General features: G+C 47.1%; 1 protein-coding gene across 1 annotated transcript; it reads left to right on the forward strand.

Annotated features, from left to right (window-relative positions):
- The first annotated feature begins 606 nt into the window (after window positions 1–606).
- Window positions 607–18,030, forward strand: LOC137331620 (uncharacterized). Its single transcript, XM_067995538.1, has 6 exons — window positions 607–711; window positions 3,669–3,753; window positions 9,495–9,600; window positions 11,292–11,365; window positions 13,618–13,869; window positions 15,993–18,030. Exons 1-6 carry the CDS (start codon window positions 645–647, stop codon window positions 16,984–16,986), a joined length of 1,578 nt encoding a protein of 525 aa, XP_067851639.1. The 5' UTR covers window positions 607–644; the 3' UTR covers window positions 16,987–18,030.
- Window positions 18,031–21,935: the final 3,905 nt, after the last annotated feature.

Raw genomic sequence — 21,935 nt, forward strand, 5'->3', positions numbered from 1 at the left:
CAGGAGTAGTCCATTCGGCCCTTCGAGCCGGTTCGGCCATTCAATATGATCATGGCTGATCCTCTATCTCAATACAAGTCGATCTATTTCCTATTCCCTGACACCAGGGCATCACACATCACCACAAAGGTTACCATGTGTGAGACAGGCCCCAAAACAGCAGATGCAACTAAGCAAACAATATTGACGCGATTTAAAGTAAATTTAAAGTAAATCCTGTCATCTACTGCACCGCTACCTGGGGCGCTGCAGGTGTAAGGTTACATGAGCAGCTCAAGGTCAATGAAGGTAAAGACCTGATGAGGAGAAGGACTGCTGGCACCTGGTTCCAGCTCATATTGGAAAGTGAGGGCTTTCTGCCCTTATCAAAGATGGCGACATGAGCTGCATATTGGAAGTGAGGGCTTTCTGCCCTTATCAAAGATGGCGACATGAGCTGTATATAGGCGTCTAGCCAGCTGCCTGCTTGAAGTCCGGATATTTTAATATGCGGCAGCGACTCAGTGACAATGAACTGCTGAGGCTTCGATCTTCAATCCCGTGGTTCTCCATTCGTTAACACCCCTTCCTCCTGTGCCCCGCAGGCGGGCTGTTCGTGGCGCTGCGCCGGGAGCGCGGTAGGACCCGGCGCTGTGGGGGTAAAGATGGCGGAACAGCAGCGGCTGAGGGAGCGGCTGGAGCGGCAGGCGCTGGGAGCGCTGCTCGGGGGCTGTAGGTACCGGGGCCGGGCCGGGGGGAGAGGAGAGAGATTCACCATGCCCGGAGATCGGACCGTGTCAGGCGGCTGAGGTCCCAGGGCCCGGGGACACTCTCAGCGACGCCCCTTGTCCCCTTGGGCAGTGCTGGACTGTGTGTTTGTATCGCTGGCCTAGGCTGGGGTCCGCTGAACCAGACCGCTCGCAACCCCGGAGTCCTATTTGACCCTGAGCTGAGCTTCCGACCCCATATCCTTTCCATCACCAAGACTGCCTACTTCTCCCTCCGTAACGTTGCCCGTCTCCGCCCCTGCATCGGATTGTCTGGCACTGAAACCGCCATCCGTGTCTAGGAAAGGGTGGGCTTCTGGATAGTTCCAGAGATCAGATTTTACCGCCCCCCCCCCCTCCCCCCCAAAGTGCAGATGAGCCCCGGCATGGGCCGTTGGGGATTCCTGAAGTTTCCGTGGCTTTCAGTCCATTTATCTGTTAAAGGTGCCTGCCCTCGGCGGTGGCGCCTCTGTCCGTGATGTGGGTTGCGGAGCTCCTGGGGACCCGGCTGCTGCTGTCCTCGTGGGAGTCAGAGCCACCCTGGGTTCCGTGCTGACCTCCCAGCTCTTCCTCCTCACTCCCGTTACTCAAGCCCTCCCTCGGGCAGTTTGTTGTCCAACATCCTCAACGTATAACTGGAGCTGAGCTTTGGTCTGTGGTTTTTGACCCCTGACAAACCAGGGCCCCTGAGTTTGAAATCTTGCCTTTCTATCTGCTGTTCGTTGTGATGCAGAGATGACATTTTAAAATGATTATTAAGCTTTTGATGTGGTGTCAGGTTCAGGTTTTCCAGATCTCGAGAGGAGATGATATGAGCGCTGCCTTATGTACACTTTCAGCTTGGTCTGAATTTTCAGTCCATGTTCATTTTATATGTGGTTCCTCAGACAGATGAAAGCTGAGCAGTCAATGAAACATCCAGTGGGTGATGTCTGGGTAAATTGTTGGACTGAGCCCAGCTGTGTTCCCTCAACAAACTGTGATGTTGGCATTTAGTGCGAGAAAGGTGCTGGCTGGAAAATAGCCCCTGTGTCCTGTAGACTGATTTGGCTGCTGATGCAAAATAATGTGCTATGGTTTGGAGGTCTAATGTATGGGTTAACAGAGCACAGTCAGTGGTGAACAGGACCTCATGAATGATGGCTTGTTTAATTCTCATTTTTGCTAGTAGCATGCAAAAGATTTAGAGCATTTGCCCTGGACTGCTACCTGGAGGTCTGACATGACTTCCTTCAACACCACAGAAAAGCAGACCCAAACGAAGTAGGTGCCAGAACGTACCTCGAGTTGACTCTGTTTTGACGGAGAAAGCATCAGACGTCTGAAGTCAGTTATCACTCTTCCCGACATGTCGTTATGCAGCCGTCAAACAACACAGATAAACTCATTAGAACAGCAGCTTCCACAGCCCCAGTCTGCTGACAGTGTCAAATTAGTGAACGTCTCCTCTTCACGTTTCTCTTGAACATGTCCTGCGACAAGGGATCACGTACCAAGTGTTTTGCTTGGATCTAAACCTGCGCTGGGTCTCAGGAAGAACATTGTCTGTGGCGTTCTTGTTCAGGAGGATCTGGGCAGGGATATCTCCAGCAGTGGATGGGGGTGAGATGCCACAGCAGTTTCCACAGTCAGATTGGACACCTTGATGTTTGTACAGTGTGGCCCATTTGTACTTAGTCAAGAGTGATGGGTAGTTTTGAATTGGTTTTGGAACTGTGTTTTATTTATTTGTTCTCAGGATGTGGGCCACATTGGAAACATCCCATTTATTGTCCATCTTCTTGAGCGGAGAATAATTTTCACATTAAGTGTCAACCACGTAGAGTGGGACTGGAGTCCGTGTAGACCAGGCTAGGTCGGGGTAGCGGGCTCCCTTTGCTGAGGCACATTGGTGAACCAGTTGGGTTTTTCTGATAAGACAGCAGCTCTCCCAGTCATTGTTGTAAAGTGCCAACGACCAATTACCAGGTTGTGTTGAAAGGATAGCACAACATGGTGGGATTCGAGCTCCGAACTCCGAACCTCACTGCTGCTAGTCCAGTAAGATCACCAATAGGCTATTGACAGGGTGCCCATGATTTCCTGATGTGCATGACCAGGGTAAGGATCCCCACCACGAATGTGAGCTCAGAAGTATGAGAGTGCCACCCATCCACCCTTACTTGACTGCAGTCCCAGTGACAGCCCTGAGAGGATTGAATGGACTGAAGTGTTTTTTTCCCATCTTCTTTCTCCTGAAGATGCTGACCTGCCTCTTGATAGGGGTGCGTCTCCACAGGCCCCAACAGAACTCCTGCACCTTGCCCAAGCACCCATTCTTTATTTTGGATCTTGCCTGTTAAGTGAGCATTGGCAGCCTATTCGACCATAGATAGCATCACAGCTGAGTCTGAACCTGTTTTTTCCTAACACTTTTCAGTAGGGGTCACTGCACGATGATGGGGAGCAAGAGCCTGGGCTGATTTTTCTTCTGCTCGTTCCCCTTCACCAGCCCAGAGGCAATGAGGACAATTATAGCACCCCTATCGCTGACCCAGATATGGTCCGATAACTCAGTACAGACTGGCGATTGAACGTGGCACCTCCTGTCCTGTGTGGCTTAGTGTTACAGTGGGCAGTGGTTCTACCCCTCTAATTTTCCCTGGGTTGTTGATAATTATGCAGTGTGTTGAGATTGTGTTAATTTGGGGTGAGTAACTCCAGAGGATAGGTGAGCTGGTCCGACTGTGGTGGGGTCGGTGCAGTGAGTTCTCTCCAGAACAAGGATCAAACCTGGGCCCTTCTGGGCTGTGTAGCTCAGTACTATGTGGGGCAGTGAATTGACCCAGTGGGCCAGTTGGGGGCAAGCTATTAAAACTGAATTAATAGGAGTGGGAATCCTTTTATTGATGAATTTTTATTTGCTTTTCATATTCACTGCAGACAGTAAGCTGCTGGACAAATCGGACCTGCAGGCAGCTCTGGCTGAGAGACTTCAGAGTGAAAAATGTGACCTGCAGAATATCAGGTATGGCAGGAATGTCCCAGGCTTTGGTTTTCATGGGCCGCATGGCTTTGTACCATGGAGCCTCAGGGTGGGTGGGGCAATTCTAAAATTTAAATTAATGTTCCATTAATTCTCACATCTCAAGCTGCAGATACCTATAAATCTAGGTGTTTTGATTTTGGAGTTTGAGGACCAGGCTGCCAGGGCACGCCTGAGATTTTGTGTCGATGGGAGTTTCTCCCCCTTGTATTTCAGACTTGGCAGCTTTAGTAATATTCTGTTCAGGACTGGATTTTAAAATTCTTATCCTAGTGTTCAAATCCCTCCATGGCCTCTCCCCTCCCTATCTCTAACATCCTCCAGCCCTACAACCCTCCAAGCACTCAATATACCTCCAATTCTGGCCTCTTGTGCATCCCCGATTTCCTTCACTGCACCGTTGGCTACTGTGTCTTCGACCGTTTAGGCTCTAAGCTTTAGAATTCCCTCCCTAAATCTCAGCCTCTCTGCCTCTCTCCTGCTTTAAGATGCACCTTAAAACCTACCTCTTTGAGCAAGCTTTTGGTCACTTACCCTAATGTCTCCTTTGGCTCGGTGTCAATTTTTGTCTGATTACGCTAATGTGAAGCGCCTTGGGGCATTTTACTACGTTAAAGGCGCTATATAAATGCAAGTTTTTTAAAAATTCGTTCACGGGATGTGGGCGTCGCTGGCAAGGCCAGCATTTATTGCCCATCCCTAATTGCCCTTGAGAAGGTGGTGGTGAGCCGCCTTCTTGAACCGCTGCAGTCCGTGTGGTGAAGGTTCTCCCACAGTGCTGTTAGGAAGGGAGTTCCAGGATTTTGACCCAGCGACGATGAAGGAATGGCGATATATTTCCAAGTCAGGGTGGTATTTAACTTGGAGGGGAACATGCAGGTGGTGTTGTTCCCATGTGCCTGCTGCCCTTGTCCTTCCAGGTGGTAGAGGTCGCGGGTTTGGGAGGTGCTGTCGAAGAAGCCTTGGCGAGTTACTGCATTGCATCCTGTGGATGGTACACACTGCAGCCACTGTGCGCCGGTGGTGAAGGGAGTGAATGTTTAGGGTGGTGGATGGAGTGCCAATCAAGCGGGCTGCTTTGTCCTGGATGGTGTCGAGCTTCTTGTGTGTTGTTGGAGCTGCACTCTTCCAGGCAAGTGGAGAGTATTCCATCACACTCCTGACTTGTGCCTTGTATATGTTGGAAAGGCTTTGGGAAGTCAGGAGGTGAGTCACTTGCTGCAGAATACCCAGCCTCTGACCTGCTCTTGTAGCCACAGTATTTATGTGGCTGGTCCAGTTAAGTTTCTGGTCAATGGTGACCCCCAGCTTGTTGATGGTGGGGGATTTGGCATTGGTAATGCCGTTGAATGTCATGGGGAGGTGGTTAGACTCTCTCTTGTTGGAGATGGTCATTGCCTGGCACTTGTCTGGCACTAATGTTACTTGCCACTTATCAGCCAAAGTCTGGATGTTGTCCAGGTCTTGCTGCCTGCGGGCTAGGACTGCTTCATTATCTGAGGGTTTACGAATGGAACTGAACACTGCAATCATCAGCGAACATCCCCATTTCTGACCTTGTGATGGAAGGAAGGTCATTGATGAAGCAGCTGAAGATGGTTGGGCCTAGGACACTGCCCTGAGGAACTCATGCAGCAATGTCCTGGGGCTGAGATGATTGGCCTCCAACAACCACTACCATCTTCCTTTGTGCTAGGTATGACTCCAGCCACTGGAGAGTTTTCCCCCTGATTCCCATTGACTTCAATTTTACTAGGGCTCCTTGGTGCCACACTCGGTCAAATGCTGCCTTGATGTCAAGGGCAGTCACTCTCGCCTCACCTCTGGAATTCAGCTCTTTTGTCCATGTTTGGACCAAGGCTGTAATGAGGTCTGGAGCCGGGTGGTCCTGGCGGAACCCAAACTGAGCATCGGTGAGCAGGTTATTGGTGAGTAAGTGCCGCTTGATAGCACTGTCGACGACACCTTCCATCACTTTGCTGATGATTGAGAGTGGACTAATGGGGCGGTAATTGGCCGGATTGGATTTGTCCTGCTTTTTGTGGACAGGACATACCTGGGCAATTTTCCACATTGTCGGGTTGATGCCAGTGTTGTAGCTGTACTGGAACGGTTTGGCTAGAGGCGCTGCTAGTTCTGGAGCATAAGACTTCAGCACTACAGCCGGGATGTTGTCGGGGCCCATAGCCTTTGTTGTATCCAGTGCACTCAGCCGTTTCCTGATATCACATGGAGTGAATCGAATTGGCTGAAGACTGGCTTCTGTGATGGTGGGGATATCGGGAGGAGGCCGAGATGGATCATCCACTCGGCACTTCTAGCTGAAGATGGTTGCAAACGCTTCAGCCTTGTCTTTTGCACTCACGTGCTGGACTCCGCCATAATTGAGAATGGGGCTGTTTACAGAGCCTCGTCCTCCCATTAGTTGTTTAATTGTCCACCACCATTCACGACTGGATGTGGCAGGACTGCAGAGCTTTGATCTGATCCGTTGGTTGTGGAATTGCTTAGCTCTGTCTATAGCATGTTGCTTCCGCTGTTTAGCATGCATGTAGTCCTGAGTTGTAGCTTCACCAGGTTGACACCTCATTTTTAGGTACGCCTGGTGCTGCTCCTGGCATGCCCTTCTGCACTCCTCATTGAACCAGAGTTGATCCCCTGGCTTGTTGGTAATGGTAGAGTGAGGAATATGCCGGGCCATGAGGTTACAGATTGTGCTGGAATACAATTCTGCTGCTGCTGATGGCCCACAGCGCCTCATGGATGCCCGGTTTTGAGCTGCTAGATCTGTTCTGAATCTATCCCATTTAGCACGGTGGATGGTGTCCTCAGTGCGAAGACAGGACTTCGTCTCCACGAGGACTGTGCGGTGGTCACTCCTACCAATACTGTCATGGACAGATGCATCTGCGACAGGTAGATTGGTGAGGTCGAGGTCAAGTAGGTTTATCCCTCGTGTTCGTTCACTCACCACCTGCCGCAGGCCCAGTCTGGCAGCGATGTCCTTCAGGACTCGGCCAGCTCGGTCAGTCGTGGTGCTACCGAGCCACTCTTGGTGATGGACAATGAAATCCCCCACCCAGAGTACATTCTGTGCCCTTGCTACCCTCAGTGCTTCCTCCAAGTGGAGCTCAACATTCAGGAGGACTGATTCATCAGCTGAGGGAGGGTGGTCGGTGTTAATCAGCAGGAGGTTTCCTTGCCCATCTTGTTACTAGGTTCCTACTTTGAGACCTTTCTTGATTATGTGACATTGAGAGCTCCCCTAATGGTTCAGTGCGCAAAAGGCACTGCTAAATACAGTGTTAAGCCATGTGGACTCGAGACCCCCGGTCCATGCTGATCACGGCTCGAGTGGAAGTCGGATGCTACTGTTGGTCTCGATGCCTCTCGGTTAGGGGCCATGATTCCTGCTCCTGCTGGAAGTGCACGTTCATGGAGACATCAGACAGGGACAAGATCAGGATCAGGCTTGGCTGTGATGTCAACAATAATTGAACAATGGGAGGCCTTCAAGGAGGAGTTGGTTCGGGTACAGGATAGAAACATCCCTCTGAGGGGGAAAGGAAGGGCATCCAAAGCTGCAGCTCCCTGGATAACTCAAGATATGGAGATTCAAATGAAACAAAAAAAGGTTTATGATGAATGTAAGATTCATAATATAGATGTGAACCAAACTGAGTACAGAAAGTACAGAGGAGATCTGAAAAAGGGAATAAGAGGGTCGGAGAGAGTATGATAATAGGTTAGTGGCTAACAACATAAAGTGGAACCTAAAAGTCTTTTATAAACATAAGTAGTCAAAGGAAGCGTGGGACCGATTAGGGACAAAAAGATGATTTTATGATTTTGTGGCGGCAGAGGGGATGGCTGAAGTACTAAATGAATACTTTGCATCCGTCTCCACTAGAGAAGAGAATGCTGCCATTGTAGCAGTAAAGGAGGAGGTAGTAGCGATATTGGATAGGATAAAAATAGATAAAGAAGAGGTACTTAAAGATTGGCAGTACTCAAAGTAGAAAAGTCACCGGTCCAGGTGGGATGCATCCTATGTTACTGAGGGAAGTAAGGGTGGAAATTGCAGAGGCTCTGGCCACAATCTTCCAATCCTCCTTAGATATGGGGGCGGTGCCAGAGGAGTGGAGGATTGCAAATATTACACTCATGTTCAAAAAAGGGGAGCGGGATAAACCTGGCAATTACAGGCCAGTCAGCCTAACGTCGGTGGTGGGGAAACTTTTCGAGACAATAATTTGAGACAAGATAAATTCGCACTTGGAAAAGTATGGGCTAATAAATAAAAGTCTTGTTAAAGGAAAATCGTGTTTAACTAACTTCATAAGTAACAGAGAGGGTTGATGAGGTCAATGCGGTTGATGTATAGATGGACTTTCAAAAGTTGTTTGATAAAGTGCCACATAATAGGCCTGTCAGCAAAATTGAAGCCCATGGAGTAAAAGGGGCAGTGGTAGCATGAATACGAAATTGGCTAAATGACAGGAAACAAAGAGTAGTGGTGAATGGTTGGTTGTTTTTCGGACTGGAGGTATACAGGTCCCAGGGGTCAGTATTAGGACCACTGTTCTTTTTGATATATGTTAATGACCTGGACTGGGGTATAGAGGGTATAATCTCAAAGTTTGCTGATGACACAAAACTCAGAAATGTAATAATGTGGAGGATAGTAACAGACTTCAGGAGGACATAGACAGACTGGTGAAATGGGCAAACACATGGCAGATGAAATTTAACGCAGAGAAGTGTGAAGTAATGCATTTTGGTAGGAAGAATCAGGAGAGGCAATATAAACGAAATGGTACAATTCTAAAGGGGGTGCAGGAACAGAGAGACCTGAGGGTGCACATACACAAATCTTTGAAGGTGGCAGGACAAGTTGAGAAGGCTGTTTAAAAAAGCATATGGGATCCCGGGCTTTATTAGTAGAGGCATAGGTAACAAAAGCAAGGAAGTTATGCTAAGCCTTTATACAACACTGGTTAGGCCTCAGCTGGAGTATTGTGTTCAATTCTGGGCACCGCACGTTAGGAAGGATGTTAAGGCTTTAGAGAGGGTGCAGAAGAAATGTATTAGAATTGTACCAGGGATGAGGGACTTCAGAGAGACTGGTGAAGCTGGGGTTGTTCTCCTTAGAACAGAGAAGGTTAAGGGGAGATTTGATAGAGGTGTTCAAAATCATGAGGGGTTTTGATAGAGTAAATAAGGAGAAATTCTTTCCAGTGGCAGGAGGGTCAGTAACCAGAGGACACAGATTTAAGGTGATCGACAAAAGAGCCAGAGGCAACATGAGAAAACATTATTTTACGCAGTGAGTTGTAATGATCTGGAATGCGCTGCCTGAAAGGGTGGTGGAAGCAGATTGATTAGTAACTTTCAGAAGGGAATTGGAAAAATACATGAAGGGAAAAAATTTACAGGGCTATGGGGGAAAGAGCAGGGGAATGGGATTAATTGGATAGCTCTTTCAAAGAGCAGGCACGATGGGCTTGAATGGCCTTATCCTCTGCTGTAACTACTATGATAATGAGCTTTCTGATTCATTCTCTTAACTAGTGATTCCTTTAAATGGGTTTCATTCCACCAGTGTTGTAGTAAGTCTTCATTTACCTAGTTTGTAAGTATGGTGCATCTCAGATCTGGTCTTGGGCTACAAAAGCTGTCAATCCTACCGCTGATGCTTGTATTTGTTTCCCCCTAAACATTAGCCCAGCCTTGGATGGTACACAGAATGAAATACTGCTGCAGCAAGGCAACCAGATATGGATCCGCCAACAGGACGAGTTGACGGAGCGCCACAAAAATCATGGAGATGTAGGTATCAGCGCAAGATGGAGAGGCTCCCCTGCCAGTGGCTCCCAGCTGTGCTCGTTTGCTGCTTGAAAAGAGATTGAATGCTGATTCTTTCTTTTGCGTAGGAGATTGGAGAGATGGGTCGGTGTCCCAAGGTGCTCAGACCAGGGATGAGGGACTTCAGTTATGTGGAGAGATTAGAGAAGTTCCGATTGTTCTCCTTAGAGCATTGAAGGTTAAGGGGGGGATTTGATAGAGGTGTTCAAAATTATGAAGGGTTTTGACAGAGTAAATAAGGAGAAACTGTTTCCACTGACATGAGGGTCGGTAACCAGAGGGGACAGATTTAAGATAATTGGCAAAGGAACCAGAGGCGAGATGAGGAGACATTTTTTTTATGCAGGGAGTTGTTCTGATCTGGAATGTGCTGCCTGAAAGGGTGATGGAAGCAGATTCAATAATAACTTTCAAAAGGGAAGTGGATAAATACTTGGAAAAGAAAAATTTGCAAGGCTATGGGGGAAAGCGTGGGGGAATGGGACTAACTGGATAGCTCTTTCAATGAGCACTATGGGCTGAATGGCTGCCTTCTGTGCTGTAAAATTCTATGATTCAAGGATTCTAGGTGTAGCAGAACATTTACCATCACATTGTGTTCCAGCTCAGTTATTTCTAGTTTCCGCTGAGGAATTCCAAGCCAGAGCCAAAATTGTACCAATGACAAAATAAATCTGGGACTTTGTTAGTACAGTGTGTGAGAAATCAGCCTACAGGAGTGTGGAGTCTTTACCTGGAACCTGAATAGTCGCCATGTGATTCCATCAGTAGCCTAGAGGCTGCTAATAAACTAATAAAATGCTATAGGCCACAGGCCCGCAATACTGAAGGTGCATCATCAGTATAAAGGAGGAGAGGTTACGGGGGTCTCGTGAGCTGGTGCCGAGCATTGTTAGAGCGGGCCTCCTTCACTGGGCCCAATAGGGACCCCTTGCACAGTGTGAAAGGCAAAATGGTGATTGTGGCATTTGTTGATGGTGGGTATCTGTCTCATGCCAGCAACATAAAAGTGCCTTTAAATAGAGGGTGTTGGTGGGAAGCCGGCACTGTAGACCACTATTTCTTTGTCATAGAAAGTTACGGCACAGTAACGGGTCTTCTGTAGAATCATAATGTTACAGCACAGAAACAGCTCATTTGATCCATCAAGTCTCTGCTGGTGTTTTTGTCCACTTGAGCCTCCTATTCTAAACCCACTTGATCGCTGCCCGTATCCTTTAATATTCCTCTTTTTCAAGCAACTATCTAATTCCACTTTAAAAGAATGGATTCTGCTTCAGCAACAGTTTGTGGCCCAAGATTTTGCTTTCTCACCAGGTCATAACCATAAGAGATTTATATGATGACCATAAATTTGCACCCTCATGTTGCTGACCAGTGGAAACAGTCTGTGCCTTTTTACCTTATAACCTTCACAGTCTTAACTGTTAGACCCAAATGTTCACTGTTCAAGTGGAGACCACCCACTCCGTGTTTTGTTACTTCATTAACATCAGTCAGATGTAGTATCTGTGAGAGAGTTGAGTATGAATGGTCGGATCTATTTAAATAGTTTAAAATTTGCATGCGGTAGAAGCCTTGGTGTTCGTACTTTGTGCAGTTTTGCTCTATGTACTTTTTGACTTGATATTTTTGCTCCTTTCTCTCTTGTCTAGCTCGCACAAAGCATGATTGAGCTCAATAGCAGACTACAGCAAAAGGACCGAGAGATCCTGACCAACGAGGCAAAGTAAGTCAGCAGGGGATTCAGACTCTGGTTCCTTTCAGGGTGAAGAGGGGATGGTTAGGATAACCACCTGCGTGGATTTGGGACAAGCTGCCTGGTTACCGGCCTATTTTTGCATCTAATTATATGACACAAACAGGCCATTCGGCCCAATGAATCCTTATTGGTGTTTATCGTCCATGTGACCAGTAATCCTGTCCCCAAGTCCTTTTATTCCCCTATTCTTCAACCGCCTATCTAACTTATCCTTAAATGTTGACATGCTTCAACTACTAATTCTGGTAGTGCATTCCATTGTCCCACAACCCTCTGTATACATTTTAAAAAAATGTTTCTCCTTACTCTGCCCTAAATCTCTCTTAATTTAATCTGATATCTATGTCTCCTTTTTCTAGACCCCTCAATCACTGGAAACAGTCTGTCCCATCCTTTCATAATTTTAAACACCTCAATCAGATCACTCCTTGATCTCCTTTGTACTAAGAAAAACAGCCCCAATCTTTCAAGTCTTCGCATTTTGCATTTCCTCAAATAAGGCAGCATTCTAGTGAATCTGTCATGTATCATCTCTATTCCCTCAAAATGTTGTGTTGGAAAGAGTAGTGTATTCCTGCAAATAAAAGAAAAAGGGGTCCAAGACAGTAGGCAGTTACAATGCTAATGAGCTATCTTTGATGTTGTTTCCTCATAGATTGCAAATAATAAGCAATTTGTTAGCTTGTCTCAGTAATTGATGAATACCTCACACCCATTGGGTTGGAAGGTTTTTGATCTCTTTCAGATTGTAAACAGCCAGAATCTCACTCACCAACGTAGGCAGTCTGGATTTTGGAAATGAACAGGTGCGGAAGCTGGGGCAGTCGGGTATTAAAGGGCTGCGAGAAGGGTGGAATACGGGGAAGGGGCTAGAAAATTAGTTTTAAGTCAAGCAAGTTGACTCCGTCATGTGCATCTTGCATTATTACACAAAGACAAATTGTATTGATGGAAATAAGTGAATCCAATCATAATCATTGCTCTCTCTGTATGTTCACCTTACCGTGAAATAAGGCACCTTAATGATTCATATTAAGGCTTGCCTCACCTAATGGTAACTCAGTCCGCCTTTGGAGAAATGGGTGTGCTTCCCTTTTCGGCAAGACGGTGTAGTTGTTCTGCATTCTTGAAATGAAGTGAGTTACAGGACAAGGTGCAGGTACGAACTCTAGGCTTGTTGGATTGGCAGGTCAATTAACAAGGTGGAACCATTGTGGAACAGTATGTTGTTGGGGGGCGGGGGGGGGAAGAGAGAACGCAGAAACACACAGCATTTTAAGATTGCTTGGCATCAGTAAGAAAGTACAGGAGGTTTAAAAAGTAAGTTATCCTAACTATAACAATCTGTTTAAAAAGCTAAAACTTTGCTACATTTATAGGTAGCTTGGCACTTTTCAATTGTCTGTACATTTGTTTTAACTTGCTTGTCTGTGGTCTGCTGCAGCTCTCGAGGGTTCAGAGACAATCACATGGAACAAATGACCCAATAAATAGTGGAATAAATTTGCCTAGATCAGAATAAATTTGACTGATTAAGTGTGATAGAGGAGTGCTTGACAGCGCAAACTATATGCAAGACTTTTAATATATCAATAAGCCAATCTACAAGGCTGCTCACAGTAAGTCAGATGATGTACTTTTTTATACTATGTAAAGTGCAGGTCTATGGCCTTTAAGGCTACAGTCAAATTGCTGTTAATTAAACACTGGGTTCAGACAGAGGTCAATTTTGAGGCTGCTCATATTAAATAAACACTGAGTGAGTTCATACAGATGCCACGTAAAAGACTACAGATATTCAGGCTCCAGTATTTTGTGTTCCTGGAGAGTTCCTTTGGTCCTTTATACTTTTTTTTGAAGTATGGCACAGAAAGTTCAGTGTGACGCTTGAAAAGTGTGACAGATGGGAAGTGCATGCTGGATGTACCATTTCTATAGTGTAGATACTTCACTGGCTCATCAGATGGTATCTTTCACTCCATTTTGTCCAGTAAATAGAGACTAAGATGAGTTGCTGTTAGTATTGGCAATGTCCCTGCTGTAATATCTGTTCCAATAAAACTGACGTACAGAACGATACTCTACCCCCTGTGGCTGGTCTGGCAGGTCCATTAATGGGCACAGAAAATATAATCATGTACCACACTATCCTACTGTGTCCGTGTAATTACTGTAAACTCTCCAAGTAAACCTGCACTTTGTATCCTGCTGGGTTTCAGGATGGTGGAATACCACAAGCGAATTAAGAAGTTGGAGATCGAATGTCGGGAGCTGAGGACTAACCTGCAGGACTTGGAGCGAGCTAATCACACGCTGAAGAACGAATACAACACTCTCCACATCACCTTCAGCACCCTCGAGGAGCGGCTGCAGAAAATGGCCAACGAGAACCGCGAACTGATCACGCGGTGGATGAACGAGAACTCACAGGACACAAATAGGCTGAATACAGAGAATGAAAAGGACTCCAGGTAAACTCCACACATACAATTGTATTTGGTTTGCACCTGTCCTGTAAAAAGAGAGAGGGGTAACCGTGGGGGTAAACACCATAAGTGGTGAGGGCTGAACTTTTGTATCCTTCATCCCTCTCAGTTCATTGGCTGAATCACTGCATCTTGATGAGCCCATCCCCTTCGATGGGCAGTAAAAAAAAAAATTTGTTTTCTGGCATTCGTCAAAGACGCAGTCTTTTTATGTCTCTCTCAAGCCCAACAGCTCCCCTGCTTCCCTTTGATGCCCCACCCTTAGTTCTCGATGTGTCTTCACTCTTGGCCTCACCATCTCTTCCATTGCTAAAGCTGCCTGTATGACGCTCGCTTTCCTCTGTCGTTGTTAAAAAAAAAACACGTCATTTTCACTCAACAACTTTTAACTCTATAAAGCCCAAATCTGTTCAAGGCTTGAATCCTGCCGTATCTGGGGAAGCTCTTCCAATGCTTCTCACACACTCCGGAATGCAATACAAGAATAAAACTAGTCATCTCCAGAGTGGGAGGAGGTTTGTGTGGCGACCTGTTGGGCTGAATGGCCTATTTCTGTGCTGTAAATTCTATGTAATCTCACAGATGATCCCTCTTAACTGTAGCTTCCAACCTCTGTCTTTCTGTTCTTTTTTCTCTCTGATCAGTGCTACGATGGTCAGATCTCCTTTGAATGTGGCTCCTTTGTTCATATTTGCCTCCAATTATCTGCTTCACGTGCTCTTTCTCTCTGAATCTTCACTCTCCCAAAATTGAGCTTAGCGTTCTGACATCTATTCTAACTCATTCTTTCCCAGGATCTCAGAAAGCATTGATCTCCTGAACCTCCCTCATCTATAAATCACTTTGTGTCATCTTATCAAGACTTCCTGTTTAACCATGTCTTCACTCCTCCTCCCTTTTTGATGTTCATTGTTGTCTGCCTTGTGAGCCCTCACATGTCAACTTGGCTTCTCATGCATTAAGCAAATTGACTGATGGGATAGGCAGCCTGTTCCACTGGAGCCTGGCTCGGTCAGTGACTGGTGGGATAGGCAGCCTGGCACACTGGAGCCTGGCTCGGTCAGTGACTGGTGGGATAAGCAGCCTGTTCCACTGGACCATGGCTCGGTCAGTGACTGGTGGGATAGGCAGCCTGGCGCACTGGACCATGGCTCGGTCAGTGACTGGTGGGATAGGCAGCCTGTTCCACTGGAGCCTGGCTCGGTCAGTGACTGGTGGGATAAGCAGCCTGTTCCACTGGACCATGGCTCGGTCAGTGACTGATGGGATAGGCAGCCTGGCACACTGGAGCCTGGCTCGGTCAGTGACTGGTGGGATAGGCAGCCTGGCGCACTGGACCATGGCTCGGTCAGTGACTGATGGGATAGGCAGCCTGTTCCACTGGACCATGGCTCGGTCAGTGACTGATGGGATAAGCAGCCTGGTGCTCTGGACCCTGGCTCGGTCAGTGACTGGTGGGATAGGCAGCCTGGTGCTCTGGACCATGGCTTGGCCAATGACTGGTGGGACAGGCAGCCTGTTCCACTGGACCATGGCTCGGTCAGTGACTGGCGGGATAGCCAGCCTGGCACACTGGAGCCTGGCTCGGTCAGTGACTGGCGGGATAGGCAGCCTGGCGCACTGGAGCCTGGCTCGGTCAGTGACTGGCGGGATAGGCAGCCTGGCGCACTGGAGCCTGGCTCGGTCAGTGACTGGCGGGATAGGCAGCCTGGCGCACTGGAGCCTGGCTCGGTCAGTGACTGGCGGGATAGGCAGCCTGGCGCACTGGAGCCTGGCTCGGTCAGTGACTGGCGGGATAGGCAGCCTGGCGCACTGGACCATGGCTCGGCCAATGACTGGTGGGACAGGCAGCCTGGTGCTCTGGACCATGGCTCGATCAGTGACTGGTGGGTTGGCAGCCTCCTGGTCCATTGAAGCCTGGTTCCGTCCGTGACTGGTGGGATAGCCAGCCCTGGTGTACTGGTTGGATAGGTTACCTTGTATTCATTGTTCTCAGCAATTTATCCAGGTGTCCATTCTTGTCCGTGTAATTTATTAATTATTTTTTGTAATTACTCCAGGTATCCATTTACTGTATAAAATCTCACCGTTGCTTTTCTTTGTGTCAGACCATTTATTGTCCTAGGAGGAATCGGAACGTTGTCTGCCATGCCCACAAATCCAAAACGCACAGACCTGCCCCTGGCCGAGAAGGTGAAGGTTGTGGCGGCTTTACAAGGGCCGAAAGCCTCCTACGCCTCGGTGGCCAAGATCTTCAGCATCTCGAAGAGCCAGGTGGGGCGCATCAGCCAGAACAGGGAAAGGATTCTGGAGGAATGGCGGCAGAACGCCAACCCCAACCGCAAGAGGAAGCGGAAGGGGAAGGATATCGAGGTGGAGGACGCTCTGCTGCTGTGGTTCCAACAGGCCATGGCCGAGGGAGCCCGCGTCTCGGGGCCCATGCTGAAGACCAAAGCCAAGGAGTTCGCGGAGGACCTGGGCCATGATGACTTTGAGCCGACCGATGGGTGGCTCTCACGGTGGAAGGCCCGGAACAACATTGTTTTCAAGAAAGACTCTGGTGAGCGGCATGATTACGACAGCTCCGCAGCCAGCGGCCGGACGCATGAGGGAGCCGATACCGGGAGCGGAGCCAGAGTGGCCGACATCAGCCATGACGCCACCTTGCTCGACGCGATCCAAATGTTGTACCGGGCCTACGGGAATATGGGGCAGCCGGCCCGTTCCGACCTCTCTCACGGGGCCCGGTCGAAGAGGGACGTGGCCTGCCCGGATCCCGCGCTCCCTGTGGGCGAGCCGGCCTCGGCTCACGCCTGCGTCCCCTTGTTCACGACAAAACAGGAGGAGCCGCCCGACCCGCAGTTCAAGTACGAGGACGATTGCGCAGCGGCCAAGAGGCCCCGGCTAGAAGCTGCACCGCGGGAGCAGGAGGCCGGCGGAGGGTCGTCACGCCCGGCTGCTCTCGTCACCGCCAGCGAGGCATTGGAGTGTGTCAACAAGCTGGGAAACTGGCTTCAGCTCCAAGGACCGTCAGGAAACTGCCAGCCAATGCTGTGCGTGTTACGGGACATGCAGACCGCAGTGGCAAGTTCCCTGAGGTAGACGTCAGGGTTTAGCCGGAGATGAAAAGGAAGCTACGAGAAGCTGGATCGTCAGAAACGCAAACGGAAAATGCTGGCAGCGCATTTGCAAAGATTAACGGATCGGTTGGGACTCTTTGTCGGAACTGAAACTGGAAAAGGGGAAGGCAGGAGAGCAGGATCTGACAGCGGTCTCTCCCTTTTCAGTTCTAATGAAAACAGTTCTGATGGGCGGCCGTGCCTTCAGCCGTCTAGGCCCTAGGCTCTGGAATTCCCTCCCTAAACCTCTCCGTCTCTCTACCTCTCTCTCCTCCTTTAAGACGCTTCGTAAAACCTACCTCTCTGACAAAGCTTTTGGTCACCTGTCCTAATATCTCCTTATGTGGCTTGGTGTTAATTTTTGTTTAATAACACTCCTGTGAAGCGCCTTGGGATGTTTTACTACATAAAAGGTGCTATATAAATGCACGTTGTTATTGATGAAAGGTCCCACCTGAAACATCAGGATCTGGAAGAGACTTGATTGACCTGCTGTACATCTCTGGCGCTTTCTGTTTTTATTTCCGATTTGAACTGATTTCCCAATAGTTTTTAAAGATTTGTCTGTGGTATGTTATACTGAAGAGGAGTGAGTATATAAAAGTATGTTGTAGTATAGAAAAAAAAAACCACTAATTTATTTAGAGAAGCTTTTTTATATTTACAATAATAATGGGGTAGCGCAGTCTAGTGCAGGTTCTGTACACTGGCTGCATTTTAGCATTTAGTAAAATTGAGTCAATACGTTGACTGGGTTTAATGTTCATAAGGGTGTCAAACAGATGATTAATTCAGTGCCGAAGACTGCATCGTGTTTGTTAACTGTCAAACTGTATGCCAGACTGAAAAGCTATACCTACAGGTTAAATTGGAACACGCTGCCCTTACAAGAATGGAACCATTGGCAGTATGCACCACAGGGTGTGCATGGAACGGTCTCGGCTGGTGTAAGGCAAACTGCACTGTGGTGTAACTGAATGCCTGGTGCTGTTTCCACTTCATAGAATAAAATAGAACGGTGTCTTAAGCCTGGAGTAAACTGCATATTATTTATGATCTGCTGTGTCTGATGCAATTGTGTTGGTGCAGAGCTGTTGACACTGGGGTGGGTAAGATTGAGATTTAGAATGGGGATAGATTAACACAGATTCTGAATCCATTTAAACAAACGGAGCTGTTTGTTTAGTGTGACAAGTGAGGTTGCACTGGAGACCTGGTTCATTGACTGGTCACTCCTAATGATTGACAACTGGCAGGGTTGGGTAGGAGTTCTTTGGAGTGGGTTTAGTGAGTGACATATATACATATATATTAGGTGGACTCTAGCCAGTGTTGCAATTTGGTGCTTTCTCCCAACACTCACAAGAACAAGCAGTTTCCATAGTCGGGCTCACGCCTCCTATGAACCGAAACTTATACACTTCATGTATGGAGTGAATGGGTTAGTGTGTTGCAGGATTAACAGCTGTTTTAGCAAGTTATACACTGGAAATATGTATAGACAGAAAAAGACCATTATAGTTCAGGCTAAACTACAAATCAAATTTATTACAAGAGGTTAATTTATATAGGCACAAGGTAAGTCAGCAGATAAACCGCAGCAGAGCGTTCACCTTACGCCAATACTTCAAATCATTTTCGGAACCCAAAATAACAAAGGTTTTGAAATTATTAGTCCCTCAGCTGAAACCTGAACAAATATAATGTGGGTGCCACAGTTGCATGGAGTCCTGCTTCATCAGTAACGTGAATGGTGGGAGAACTCCAGATATGGCGAAAGGCTGTTGCAGATCTATGGCAGCTCGGTTCAATGATAAATCTTTTACAACCAGAAAACGGTTCAGACCTGTAACATGCCGATTGGATTATCTCTCTGGCTTGGCCCCTCCTGCAGTGATGTATTGACAGTCTTTCAACATTCACTGTCTGGGCTCACATTAAGAATGGCCACTTGGGAGAGGCACAGCAGGTTAGCCAGATACCTGTGCAACTCTACCCCAATATCAGTTCTCTGCTTTCAAGGCAGTAAAATGAGACCTTTTTTTAAAAAAAAAAACACCCACTTACATTAACTGAAATACACATTGACCGATGCTCGAAAATACTTTCTTCAAGCGTTCCAGTTGAATTTTTAACATCTATTTTTACAGCTTGACCCAGCAAAGCTGCTCTGACTCTTAATAATCTGTTGCCACTGTGCACGTCAGACTCACAGCAACATGTGTGCAGGGTGGGATTGCTGCACAATGCTTTCTCTCGATTAACCCTTTGCAGGTGACCAAAGACATTACCTGCTATCGCTGGATAAATGGATGTAAAATAAAATGCTGCTGCTGAATCTGCTGGTTATTGAGGACCTAGAGAGGACACTGGACCGACCAATGTATGTCCCAGAAATAACACTGACTCTCAATAATTGCTGCTGCGATGACCAATTTGGGCTATATGGGGTTTTGTGGTGGGTATGAGTGTATGTAGCACATTATCTGTGCTGGCTGTCTCCAAATAAAACTTCCTTTCAGATCTGCTCATCTTTTACATTGTTCACTACAGAGATACTGGCATAATAGAGAGGGGACATGATCCAGGTTTGTAAATACTAAGAAGATATAACTATCAGGAAAGACTGAACAGGTGGCTGTTCTTTTCTCCAGAAAAGAGAAGGCTGAGGGGGTGACCTAATAGAAGTCTTTAAAATTATGAAGAGGTTTGATAGGATATTCATAGGGAAGATGTTTCCACTTGTGGGAGAGTCCAAAACTAGGAGTAATAAATATAAGATAGTCACTAATAAATCCAATAAGGAATTCAGGAGAAACTTCTTTACCCACAGTGTGGTTAGAATGTGGAACTTGCTACCACCTGGAGTAGTAGAGGCGAATAGCATAGAAGTATTTAAGGGGAAGCTAGATAAGTACCTGATGGAGAAAGGAATATAAGGATATGCTGATAAGGTTAGATGAAGTAGGCTGGGAGGAGCATCAACACTGGCACAGACTAGTTGGGCCAAATGGCCTGTTTCTGTGCTGTAAATTTATGTAAATCTACGAATGGATAATGTAAATGGATGCAGGGTATTTAAAATCGGGACCAAGAGCACAGAACTAGAGGGCATGAGGGTAAAATGAACAAACCTCATGGTATAGCAAACGTTTCCTGTCAGGATTGTGGGATACAAGTGTCTGTAAAAGCCATTAATGGTATGTTGGTTAACAGATTTTGAAAAGCTGGATGACTGATCAGGAACAGGATTAGAATGGTAAGTAGGAATATAATCCGATGTATTGAACACAAGCGGCTGAGCCAATGGCAGTGTCAGACCAAGGACAGGAACTGGATAGGGACCAATAACGTAAGTTTACAGGTTCCTGAATTGACCTTTTGTATCGGGAAATATTTATACCAAAGTTTCCCTCAACAGATTAAAAGGGTGGTTAGTTTTTTTTTATTCGTTCATGGGATGTTGGCGTCGCTGGCAAGGCCAGCATTTATTGCCCATCCCTAATTGCCCTTGAGAAGGTGGTGGTGAGCCGCCTTCTTGAACAACTGAGTAGCTTGCTAGGCCATTTCAGAGGCGATTCAGAATCAATCACATTGCTGTGGGTCTGGAGTCACACATCGGCCAGACCGGGTAAGGGCAGCAGGTTTCCTTCCCTAAAGGGCATTAATGAACCAGATGGGTTTTTACGACAATCTGGTAGTTTCATGGCCACCATTTCTGATACTAGTTTTTAAAATTTATTTATTTAATTGAATTTAAATTCCCAGCTGCTGTGGTGGAATTTTAACTCATGACTCCAGATTATTAGTCCAGGCCTCTGGATTACTAGTCCAGTAACATAACCACTATGCTACCGTACCCACACATATACATGGGCTGGGGGGAGGAGTCGGCTGGACTGTCTCCTGGGTTTATATCTTTATTAGTGCTTTCCTGGTTACCAAAGTGCAGTAACCCGATGCATCTCCACTGTGCTATTGAACCAATTCACCCCCGATGCATTTTATCAACAAAATTAAGCATTGTTGTTCCGTGCTGTTTAGCCATGGCTCAATGGCAGAAGGTTGTGGGTTCAAGCCCCACTCCAGAGACTTCAGCACATATTCTCAGCTCACACTTCAGTACGCTACTGAGGGAGTGCTGCACAGTTCGAGGTGCTGTCTCTCGAATGAGACGTTAAATCGAGGCTCCTCTTGCCCTCTCAGGATGTAAAAGTTCCCATGACACTATTTGAAGATCAGTAGTGTTCTCCCAGTGGCCATGTGACACACTTTGAAGAAGAGCAGTGGTTCTCCCAGTGTCCTAGGCAACATTTATCGCTCAACTAACTCTGGGGCTGAGTTCCAGAACGAGGAGGCATAGATATGAAGGCCCTAACGGATCAAATGAAGAATTTAAGAGCAATTTTTGTTTTACACAGAGAATGGTGAGAAATATGGAACTCACTTCCCCATGGAGTGGTTTAAGCATCGATGCAATTAAGGGGAGGCTTGATGCATACATGAGGTAAAAGGCAATAGAGGGATGTGGGTGTGGGGTGGGAAGAGGTACATGGAGTGGGAGGAGGCTTGTGTGGAGTGTAAACACTGGCACAGACTAGTTCATAGAATCATGAAATGATACAGCACAGAAGGAGGCCATTCGGCCCATCATGCCTGTGCCGGCACTTTGAAAGAACTATCCAATTAGTCCCACTCCCCTGCTCTTTCCCCATAGCCCTGTAAATTTTCCCCTTCAAGTATTTATCCAATTCCCTTTTGAAATGTGTTATTGAATCTGCTTCCCCCATCCTTTCAGGCAGTGCATTCCAGATCATAACAACTCACTGTGTAAAAAAAATGTTTTCCTCATGTCGCCTCTGGTTCTTTTGCCAATTACCTTAAATCTGTGTCGTCTGGTTACTGACCCTTCTGCCACTGGATACGATTTAT

The sequence above is a fragment of the Heptranchias perlo genome, chromosome 13, assembly GCF_035084215.1.
Source record: "Heptranchias perlo isolate sHepPer1 chromosome 13, sHepPer1.hap1, whole genome shotgun sequence".
Classification (NCBI taxonomy): domain Eukaryota; kingdom Metazoa; phylum Chordata; class Chondrichthyes; order Hexanchiformes; family Hexanchidae; genus Heptranchias; species Heptranchias perlo.